Source organism: Setaria viridis, chromosome 3 (genome assembly GCF_005286985.2).
Source record: "Setaria viridis chromosome 3, Setaria_viridis_v4.0, whole genome shotgun sequence".
In the NCBI taxonomy this organism is placed as follows: domain Eukaryota; kingdom Viridiplantae; phylum Streptophyta; class Magnoliopsida; order Poales; family Poaceae; genus Setaria; species Setaria viridis.
Genome location: NC_048265.2, coordinates 11,355,235 through 11,366,847, shown reverse-complemented (window position 1 = coordinate 11,366,847; position 11,613 = coordinate 11,355,235). Strand labels below are relative to the sequence as shown.

General features: G+C 56.7%; 2 protein-coding genes across 2 annotated transcripts; both read right to left on the bottom strand.

The window, feature by feature from the left end:
• Positions 1-1,076: 1,076 nt before the first annotated feature.
• Positions 1,077-2,776, bottom strand: LOC117847508 (mitogen-activated protein kinase kinase kinase 18). The gene has a single exon (XM_034728723.2). It carries the CDS (start codon positions 2,665-2,667, stop codon positions 1,234-1,236), a length of 1,434 nt encoding a protein of 477 aa, XP_034584614.1. The 5' UTR covers positions 2,668-2,776; the 3' UTR covers positions 1,077-1,233.
• A 4,388-nt stretch (positions 2,777-7,164) lies between these two features.
• LOC117847507 (mitogen-activated protein kinase kinase kinase 18) lies at positions 7,165-8,787 on the bottom strand. The gene has a single exon (XM_034728722.2). It carries the CDS (start codon positions 8,659-8,661, stop codon positions 7,165-7,167), a length of 1,497 nt encoding a protein of 498 aa, XP_034584613.1. The 5' UTR covers positions 8,662-8,787.
• Positions 8,788-11,613: the final 2,826 nt, after the last annotated feature.

Sequence of the window (11,613 nt, the reverse complement as noted above, 5' to 3'; positions counted from 1 at the left end):
ACAAAGACCTTTGTTTTCACACACATGTCACGCGTGAGCTCATCCAGAGCACATGGACAAGTGTCGCCGTGGATCACACACACAGCTAGCTTTCCTGCTTCCAAGTTCCAACAACCTAGCAAACGTGTACGACTGCTGCCGTGTTCCTGGGCTAATCCCCACTCTCGCCGTCTCGTTGCAGGCTATAGGGGAGTGCCCACCATCACACGAGCGCGCGCCACTTGGACGGCGTCGCGCGAAGACAGGTCGTCACGCGGCCCCGCGCGTCCACAGCGCCGGCGTTTTCTTGCCGTGGGAAAAAGAAGAATCTCTAGAAGCTGGGCCGGGCACCGATCGAGCGACGACGCCATGTCGCCACATGACACGATGGCCAGGGGTTCGTTCGAGCGAGCGTGTTTCTGGAGCTGATGGATGGATCATGGATGGATGGAGCTGTGGTTGCAGCGTACACCTGTGATGAGATGATGAGGGCCGCGAGCGTGTGTTTGCTTGCCACATTTGTCGGCAACGCCCAAAGTTGCCGCGAGATTGTCCAAACTCTTTGGGTGTTGCTTTGGGTTTGGGATATGAGACTGGATTAGATGTGTGGTTGGGTTGGATTTCTGAGTTGTCGAGCTGGGTGTTGATCGGGGTCACGGTTGCTGTCACTTCGTGTGTTTCAGAGGATAGGACGTTTCATGGTTTTCACTCAAACGGTTACTACTGCATGGAGGGCTCATCGTTCTTCTACTGGACAGTGATGCCGCATCAAGTTCACGACACGAATCTTTGGTTCAATTTCACGTGGCTACGAAATTGTTAGATTCTCGCGGGATTCAATGAAAAGCTCCTGTACTCAATCTCAATGGTTCCTAGGGGGTGTTTGATCTTTAGCCCGGATTAAAATTCATGTCGCATCGAATATTTGGAGGCTAATTAGGAGAACTAAATATGAGCTAATTATAAATCTAATTACACAGATGGAGGCTAATTCACGATATGAATCTATTAAGTCTAATTAATCCATCATTAGCGCATGTTTACTGTAGCACCATATTATCAAATCAGGGACTAATTAGGTTTAATAAATTTGTCTCGCAAATTAGCTTCCATCTGTTCAATTGGTTTTGTAATTAGTGTATGTTTAATACTCTCAATTAGTATTTAAACATTCGATGTGATAGAAATTTTAGGAGCTCCTAAAGAAACAAACAAGTCTTAACTCTGTCAGTTTGGAGTTAGTAGGGGGCAAAATTAGAAGACGAAAGGAGGAGAAAAGGGGGCAATTTGACCATGAAAAGGACTTTTTCCTATTTCTTCATCAGAAATATCAGAGTGAAGTAGTACAACTGAATCACTTGCGAAATTCGCATACACATCTTGCTGTTGCCGATGAGCATAAGCATCTGCAGCTCCTACATTGTGCACAGGACCATCGCCGACATCCAAGTCAGCGTCAACAAGCTCGGCCTCCAGTTCTGCTTCCGGTTCTTCCCCCCAGAAATTTTCGTAGCTCCTCGTCTCCGCTTCCGGGGCAGCCATGGGTGGAAGAACATCAGGAACTTCACTGCGCAACTGCTCCGATGATGCCGCCACCGCCGTGCTAGGAATTTTGCATTCCGTGGCCGGAAAGTTCACTTCTTGGGCAGCGGCCGCTGTGTCCGAAACTTCAGAGCAACCGCCGCACACTTCGATCCAATCGTCGTCGGATTCCCACTCCGGCAAGGCCGAGCATGGACCTGCCAATGCCCTGATCCTGTCGGCTGCGCTCTCTGGCATCTCGTCGTCCTCGTCGTCGGCGTCAGACTCCCAGAATGCGGCATCCAGCGTGCTCTTGGGGGACACCCACATGGGCTTTGCATCCTCTGCTTTGACGCCGCAGCCGGCGGTTGCCAGGAACGGGTGCTCCAGAAGCTGAGCCGCCGTCCACCGCTCGCTGGCGTCACGCCTCAGGCACTTGTCCAGGAAATCCTTCGCCTCCGCCGATAGCCACGCCGGCGCCTCCGGCACGGCGTCCGTGTACCCGATCAGGTGCACCACCGCGACCACGTCGTCGAGGTCCAGGTCGGTCCACGGGGCGCGGCCGGTGGCCATCTCGATGACGGTGCACCCCAGCGCCCAGACATCGGCCGCGGGGCCCTGCTCCTCCCCGCGCGACACCTCCGGCGCCATGAACGCCGGCGTGCCGCCGATCGGGCCCTTGGATCCCACGCGCCTCGCGCACCCGAAGTCGGCGAGCTTGGCGCGCCCGTCGGCCCCGATCACCACGTTCCTCGCCTTGACGTCCCCGTGCACCACGGACTCCTCCCCGTGGAGGTACGCGATGCCCCGGGCCACGTCCGCCGCGTACGCCCGCACGGCGGCCTCCCCCAGGCGGCCGCCATTCCTCCCCACCTCGTCGGCCAGCGAGCCGCCGGGCGCGAACTCGAGGAGCAGCTGGAACTCCCCGCCCGCGGTGGCGCGGAAGCCCAGACAGGGGAGCACGTGCGGCGAGCGGAGGGAGGCCATGATCCCGCCCTCGCGCAGAAGCTGCGCCGCCCCCGCGGCGCCGCCCGCCGACTTGACGGCCAGGAGCTCGCCCTCCTCGCCCACCGCGAAGAGCGACACGACGGCGCCCGACGCGCCGCGGCCGAGCGTCCGGAGCCGCGTCAGGCGGCGGCCGCCGATCTCCGCATCCATCGCCATCATCGGTGAACTCGTGATCCCACTGGATTTCTTTCGGTTTCGTTGGGGGGCTAGGTCTCGGGAATTCGCTTCCGATCTGCGTGGCGCGATGCCTTGCCGCCGATCCGGCCGCGGCCGCGTATTTATAGGCGTGGGTGGGAGGAGGAGGTCGAGACGAGTTCGGTGGCGTGCCCGACTCGGTGGCGGGTTCTGGTTCGGTGGCGCGCTCGCGAGAGCACGTGAGGAATGCGGTGACGCGGGGGTGGGGGAAGCGTCGGGCGGCTCGGGCGCTCCGCTTCCCTAGCCTGTGGGCCGCGCGGGGCGGGTCCCGATCGGTCGAGATATTTGGCCACGTGGGGCGCACGGAACGTGGGTTTTGCGGGCAGGGCAAGTGGAAAACGAGGGCTGAATGCCTATTTCGGACTGGATGCGGTGACTATTCGTGTCGATTTGGAAAGGAAGCTTCATGGGTTCTATTTCCGGATGGCGTCAATCCGAGAATGAAAAAAAATATTTCTTGAAATAAAAAACCGAACTATGAAGATGCTACAATATTTATTTAATTTTAATTTTATGGATGATGCTACAACATTTAGTTCGATAGCTATAAGATTTTGTTAGTTGATAAGATGAGACTAGTAAGGCACTGCCAAAGACGTAGAGGGTGCTGGCTGTAGAGATAAGTTAATAGCTATAAGATTTGTGGTCACGACTTACAAGAGAAGATGTCGTGCACTCTAGTACCCGGTATCATCGGCTTTTCTCTAAGAGCAACAATTGACGTGTAAATTATTCATAGGAAAAACAATGTACTAGTTGTTTTTTCTTTATATGGAGCATGAAATGCCAAAATAATTGTTAAGTAGATGACGTTGTACAACCAGTTTTACAAACTCTTATGTAACGTCGCTTGTTGTGTAATTGTTCACGCTAAAAGCATATTCAAATAGATACAATCAGCATCAGAATCCTTTACCAGTGTTGTTCATATTCGGAATATACTTTAATTAAGAAATTCCAAAGTAATCTTATTTTTAGTAAACATAAGGTGTTGAAGTTATCTGTCGGCATAAGATAAAAGTCTAGTCATCAAATTATATTCCTCCACAGTTAGTAAGGAATCAATATTCACATAGAAGTATAAAACTTAAGACGATCACGATTGGTTAAACGTGCACAAAATACTGGAGACACACCGAAACATGTACGAGGATATGATTTGGTCAAGTCCCACCACCGTCTCGATCATGCTACGGAAGGAGAAGCAAAACCATGGCAGAGTCGTGTATCGAAATTTCTGAAGATGAGCTGATCTGGACGCCGTGTTAGGCAGCCGCGTGATGATCAGCTCTCATCAGACTGTATGCTACTATGCTTTACCACGAACTCGATCTCACCAGTCGCCACGTCTATTAGGTGATGCAAGCCATGCCCGCAGCAGCCAGCACCCGTGGTCGATCCAACCTCGCTACCGCTCAGCCCCTGCAGCCTCGCTCTCTAGTCTCTAGCATCTCTCGGCTGCAGCCGGCCGGGCGTGGTGCCATCTGTTGGCGCACCTGGTACCCGAAGAGTTGGCCGAGTACAGGTTGGGTAGGTTCATCCGGACAGTGGCGTGCTTGCCGGTTTGACAGGTGTGAAGCGGAGCCAGTGTTTGTTGCCGCTCGCTCTCCTCCTTTCTTGTTGTGGAAAGCACACTTGTCCCTCTCTCAGATCGTTGCGTCGTTGGTGAGCTGGTGAACGTGTGAACAGCGGTATTGCCATGGGATCGCAGCCCACCCTACTCTGCATTCGTATGTTGTCAGCTTGACTCAGAAGCTGTGAATGCTTTGTTTATGAACGCATCGCTGGAAACTGGAACTCTGGAAGCGAGTTCAGGACCGGCAAGGTACTCAGCACGCCTCAGAGCAGGAAGTGGGGGGAATGGATGAATAACGTTGACTGATCGAGTCCACGCGACTCGACCGAGTACGGCTGTTGCTAACTGCAATAGCAGGTAAGAGTATATCTGCAAAATGTTATTAAACAGTCGTCGGTGTGTGATCTTCGCTGACGTCTGGTGGCCTTTTTGATCTTTTGACCAAACTAATGAAGTGGGCATTAAGTTTTGCGTGCCAAATCGATGCCGCGGCCCGTGGCAATCCCTACTACGCACGGCACCACCACCACCTCTTCTCTGCTCAAGCGAATGCGAGGTGATGAAGTCAGCTGGTGTCGGTCGTTGTTTATCCCCGTGCAGGTCCATCCCCCAACAAACAGCCAAAACAATACAGCAACAACAACAAAAAAAACATGTGGGCAGCGCGACGCGCAGCCATGTGGCTCACGAGCCGAACCGGAGCGAAGCGGAGACGTGGTGCGGAACACGTAAACCGAGCAGCAGGCGACGCCTATCCAGTTGGCACGGCGCCGGTGGCCTAACGATACGATATCGGGGGCGATCCAGGAGATACGGCACACGCCAAAAAAATAAAACAAATGCGCGGTTCGGTCTCGGTGGGCTGCACGCCACCGCAGCACATGCTGCGGCGTGCCGAACGGTTCGCCGCCTCATGATTGGCAGCGCGAGACCTCGTTGGGGTACGGTGTGGTCGATACGGCAGCCGCAGCCGCAGGCTTGTTTTGACGCCAACCGGTCGAGGCCCGCTGAGGTGGTCAATCTCTCGCAGGATCCAAGCCCCCGTCGGTAAGCAGCAGGAGTACGCGATTAGTTGCTTGTTTTGTTTATTCGAGCTCATCACTAGCTATAATATCGGCTTGGGATCATGGGTCCTCATGATTGTCCTGCATGGGACGTTCATTTGGTATGGACTCGCTGGGTATTTTTATCGGGGTCAACTGTTGTTGTAAGGGGAAGCATTCAGATGTTCAGATGCCCTGTTCTTCAACAACACATAAACTAGCTTAATTTTTGAACAGTAGCTTTACTTAACTGGCTGCAAGATTTTTTTTAAAAGTTATCTGGCTGCAAGATTCATTGCAAGTTATGGTATGATGATGAAAGTTAATTTCTGCGACTCTTACACAAAAGCCTTATTACTAGTACGTACAGGCGCTTGACTGGCTATTAGTTACTAGTAGTACGGCGTTAACTCGTTAAGTAAGCTGCACCCTTCTATACTGGTCCTGAAGTTCGCCTATCACGTACCACCAGGTGTACTTGGCCTTGCTTGGCTCGCAAGAAGCATTCAGTTTAGCCGCACTCTATCTAGAACACAAAAATATCTGAACTAGTACTATTCCTAATCACGTCATGTCACGGGATCCGAGACTGCACACACTCTCTCCATGATCGCCGACGACGGGTGTTCTAAACGCGGCATCAGGGGTTCGAATTTCGATCAGGACACGCCGTGACAGCGATGCGGATTTAAGTTTTAACCGTCCGGATCTCTCCGGCCCTTGAAGATTCCTTCACCCGGCGGCCCCGTTGCTTGGAAGGGAGGGGAAAGGCGGCGAAAGCAACAGAAAGCACCCGGGGAAAGGCTCGGCGGAGTCAGCCTGGGGAGCACTCGAAGGAAGCCGAAAGCCGCGGGCTCTACTACTCCTCGGGGGATAGGACAATTCAGATCGGATGACAAGGAACGAACGAGGCGGCGGTGGCGGCCGATGCATATCAGCATATCGCCCCGGCCCGGGTCAGTCGTGGACGGTGGTGGACCGTGGATTCGCTTCGTGCTCCTTCCGGCCTGCCCGCCCACCGGTGCTGCTGCGGCTTGGCGACCATATCCAAACCCACCGTCCTCGCACGCTTTTGCCTAACTGTTTGGGGGTACGGTCCAGCGTGACGCAAGCTGAACACCTGGATCGCGTCGCTAATTTGTGTCTTGAGAGGAAGATCCGGGTAAGATTTCGCGAGGGAGAGTGAGGTGTCGAGGAGGAGGCGCAGAGGCAGAGCATATGGTTCCCTTGCGTGATGATCAGACGCGGCTGGCGACGCACTGTACGTGCCGTGTGGACCAAACCGAGCAGCGGATAACCTATGAGCCCTCTTTCACAGTCTGGAAACGTTGGAAAGCGCAGACAGCGGTGAACCTACAGCGCGGACCAGAGCCAGCCGGGCCAAGGTCCAGCTCCTCGTCATCCCGCACCGACACGCTACCGTTCCAGAAGGAAGCGCGCGCGACGAGTCCGTGGCCGGGTGGAAATGGAATGGAAGAGCCGGGCGCCCACGGCAGGATAATGGATATCCCTCGGCTCCTCCTCCCATCCCCTGGCGCCTGGCGGATCCCCACCGGAGGAAGCAACCGGAGGACCTCCGCTATGCTATACTAGCTCTTTTTTCTATCGCCGTCGCCCGTCGGGGCGGGCTCGCACGTGGCCTTTCCTGGCCCCCCGAGTTACGGAGTTTTAGACAGCGGGAGCGGGCGAAGTAAGTAAACTCCGGAATGGCAGAAACCCCTTTCTGCGTCCGCGCTGACGCTGCGCTTTTCCGTGTCGACGCGAGTGACTCGCTCCCTCCGCGTTGGAACCTTCGGCGCGTGCCGTGGCGGGGAAGCTCAAAGCTGGGCCGGGGATTGGCCGCTAGGTTCCTGCGCGCTTTTTTTCCTCGTCAGAGTCACAATCACGGCTGCGCGGGCGGCGCAACGTGCTGTCCAAAGCGAAGCAAGCGGCGAATTTTACAGCGCTCTGGAATTTAGGTGTGAACTCGTTCATGTGAGCGCTCCGAAGCGAGAAACAGAGCGCATTCGAAAGAACAGGAATTTCTGCATGTGGGAATGGGGATGAACAGAGCAAGATTTGGGCGAAAGCAAATTTCATTGTATTGTTTGTGTCGCGAAGTAATTTACATGGGACATCGTCATCATCACAGCCTGAATTCACACACGGATGACGCCTCTCGTGCTCAGCTGAAGAGTCAGCTTCTCCTACATTGTGGGCGCCGGCGCCGCTGTCCGCATCAATGTCGTGGGGCACGGCCTCCGCGCTCGCTTCCTCTTCGCTCCCGACACCGCCGTCGAGGCAAGTGGCCTCCACGGCGTCCGCTGCGGTCGCTGCCTCGGACGCTTCGGTTGGCGTGGAGAGCACATCGATCCAGCCCTCGTCGGAGTCCCAGTCCGGCAAGGCCGAAGCGGGGCAGGCCAACGCCCCGATCCTCTCGGCGGTGCTCTGCGACGACACGTCGTGGTCCTCGTCGTCGCTGTCGGACTCCCAGAATGCAGCGTCCAGCGTGCTCTTGGGCGACACCCATTCGCCCTTGGTGGCTTCGCAGCCGCCGGCGGAGGCGAGGAACGGGTGCTCGAGCAGCTGCGCCGCCGTGGGCCGGTCGCCCGGGCGCCGCTCCAGGCACCTGCCCAGGAAGTCCCTGGCCTCCGCGGACAACCACCGGGGCACCTCGGGCGCGGCGTCCGTGTACCCGATCAGGCGCACCGCGGCGAGCACGTCGCCGACCACGCCGCTCCACGGCGCGCGGCCCGTGGCCATCTCGATGACGGTGCACCCGAGCGCCCAGACGTCGGCGGCCGGGCCCTGATCCTCCCCGCGCGCCACCTCCGGCGCCATGAACACGGGCGTGCCGCCGATCGGCCGCGCGGCGGCGGCGGCGGCGCTGGCCCTCCGCGCGCACCCGAAGTCCGCGAGCTTGGCCCGGCCGTCCCCGCCGATCACGACGTTCCGCGGCTTGACGTCCCCGTGCACGAGGCCGGCCCCGTGGACGTAGGCCAGGCCCCTGGCGACGTCGGCCGCGTACGCGCGGACGTCGCGCTCCCCGAGCCGCCCGCCGCTCCTCGCCGCCGCGTCGGCGAGCGTCCCGCCCGGCGCGAACTCGAGGAAGAGCTGGTACGAGCCGTCCCGCCCGGCGCGGCCGCCGATGCAGGGGACGACGTGCGGCGAGCGGAGGCCCGCCATGACCCCCTGCTCCCGCTGTAGCGTGTCCGCGGCCGACGCCGGCGCGGCCTTCACCGCGAAGAGCTCCCCGGACGCCTCGTCGGCGGCCAGGAAGACCTCGGCCCCTGACGCGCCGCGGCCCAGCGTCCGCACCCGCGTCCACCTCCCGCTCACGGCCATCGCCGTCGCCGCCATGCCTTCCGCTTCTCCTTTCTTGCTGTTGCTTTGATGGTGGTGGTTTCTGTTGGGCCCGATGGCTCTTGACTTGTCCCGAGCTGGCTTTGCGTTGCTCTCGTGCTGAGTCTTTTTGTGGCGGGTGCCAGGTGAGGCGCGCGTTTATATATACACACTCCTGCTATAGGCGGGAGGGGAGGGAGGACGGCTTGTGCTTGGGGCCCGCGGGATTAGGGAGGATTGCAAGTTTAAAACATGGAAGGTGTTTGGCGTGTGGCAAAAGCGCAGGATCGATTAATTAGGAAATGGATGGCCAAAAGGCGTGGGAAGCAAGTCTTTTTTAGAGATTCCCTGCGTGGCACTCCATAATAAACTGATTCTCTATATTAGAAATTTTTGTCACCCTTATTTACCACCGGAATTTATTTTTCATTCTTTTTTAACACTTATATTCCTTATTTGGTACTAGGATTTATCTATTTTTATCTCCCTTATTTGACACCGAAATTTATTTTCCATTCTTTTTTAACACTTATATTCCTTATTTGGTACTAGGATTTATCTTTCGTTCCTTTCATGACACTTCGGTGCCATGACCATGAACTTTCATTAGAAACGGAACAGTTATTTAAGGAAACTTAACGGACAGTTATTGGAGGACTCGATTCGACATGTGAAATGGCACTTTTGCCTCTCAATCTACTTATCTGACGGGCCCACTTCGCGCGACCTTATCTTGATCGGCCGCGGCTCCCGTCGCTTTGGCCTGGCGGGGCACCGCTCTTCCGCATCGCAGGGCCGAGGGACAGCGCGCCCGCACCAGCCTGCTGGGAGCCCGCCTCCCCTTACTTAGAATTATTTCCATCTCCATTTATTTTGCTACGATATGAATCTGAAATGGCATGCAAGGAAAAATAGCCAAAAATTTGATGGCACACAAGAAAGTGATCTAAATTTCAATGGCACTAAGAGGATTGGCTCTATATCATTAGATAAGATGAGGGGTAAAAATGTCTTTTTAGGTGGACCTTACCATTCAAACTAATAGAAGTGCTAATAAAGGAATGAAAAATAAATCTTGATATCAAATAAGGAATAAATGTTAAGAAAGGAACGAAAAATAAATCCCAGTGTTAAATAAGGAAGGTATTTTGTTCGGTTTGCTTCAGCTTATCAGCCGGTTTATCAGCTATCGAACAGTATTTTTCTCTCACAACAAATCAGTCATTCCAATTTTTCCAGCGTCTGTCATCCATATTATTTTTCCGCCGCGTGCCGGGCACACCACGCGCTCGCTCGTGTGTTAATGCGGCGGGCCTGCGCCTCTGCGTCTCAGCGTCTGTGGTGTGGACGCCTGGACGGATAGGCGTAGACTTCTCCGTTCTCTCCTCGCGCGGTGGGAAGACGCGGGGGTCTGCCGGTCTGCGCTGCGGGTAATCAACGGAGGAACCTTCAGAGCCCGCGTCCGTCAACTCCCCTGCCCCAGATCAGGGCGGACGGCACTTTCACCGCCCGTTCCCCGCGCCGTCCTCGCCCTCGCGGACAAGTTCAGGCCAAGTTCTTGGATGCAGTCTGCTAGTGTGTAGAGGAGACACCGCGACAGTTCTACGAAACCGAGTAGCGGCATGCACAGTGCCGGGGCAGGTTTGGGTACTTGGGTGTACTTTGGACGGGCGAGCGATCAGCGTCGTCGTGCAGGAAAGAATCGATCGATGGTCGAGGTCAGCGCGGGCGCACCTGAAAGGGGCTGTGCCTGCCTGTGCGCTTTGGGGGGCCACGGTTGGTCCATCGACACTCTCTTGTCTGTAGCGTTGTAGAAGTCCACAGCAGAATTATGGTGTGTAGCCACCAAATCCTCTGTTACACCTACACATTCAAAGGGGGAAAAGGAGGCATTTTCGAAAGAAAAAAAATGACTCTCGCGTCTGGACTGGAGTGGACGACCTGTTCGCGGTCGTGTAACGCAAGCTCAGACGCAGCGCCGGCGTCAGCAGCAGCAGCAGCAGCCGCCCTGATGTGGAATGCGGATGGCGCGCGGTTGCTCCTGGTCCAAGCTCCAGTCGTGGTCAAATCCCCAATTGTACGGTGTCGTTCACGAACCCTACCCAAAACCCGTCGCGTGCATGCACTGGTGCATGTGGTCGTGAATCATGCCAGTCGTTCGGTCCACCTGAAACTTGCCGCCGATCCGGATCCATTCATCGGGTGGATAGCGCAACGCGGGCGGCCGTCGACGGCAGCGTCTCCTCCTCGGATTAAAAAGAAAAGGAAAAAAAAGACAGGAATCCGTTCCGATCGGATAGAATATCCCGTGGCCGTGGGTCTCATCGGCGTCAGGGGGCGACACGCATCCGCGCCGTCCCGTTCCGTCCCGCGGCGGAATATTCCCGTGCATATGCAGGATGCAGCGCGCCGCGGCGGCACGTTCGCCAGCGGCTGCATATGCTGCTGCTGCGCGCACCGGCGGGCCGCGCGCGTCTCGGCGGCGCGAAGCCTGCAGTGGCACGCGACGCGGGCGACGTGCGGCCGGCGCAGGCCACGCCGTGACGCCGAGGCCGAGCCGGCCGGCGCAACAAGTGGGGTCGCGTGAGGGCGCGGCCAGGAGTGTGCGGTGTGCGACGTGCGAGGGGCCCATGCCCCTGCGCCGACCGAAAGCGGCGAGGCGGATGCGTGCGCTTTGCGGCGCGGGCGGCCGAACCGGGTGGTCCTACCTGAAAAAACGGTGGATGGATCATGGATGGATGGCCGGCTCTCGTCGCGTGCGATGCGGTCGCGTCGAGTGCGTTGCTTCCTTGGCCAGCGTGGGCGCAGCTCCACTCGTCCGCCGGCCCCCGGCTGCCAGTGCGGCGTCGGCCCGCCCTCTCCCTCCCCCGGCCCCGCTTCGGTTCCGCCGGGTTGATTCTACGTCACTTCACGTACTCCCCCATTTCACCACTCACCCAAGTAAGAATCCGAGCTTTACTTCCAGTCTCG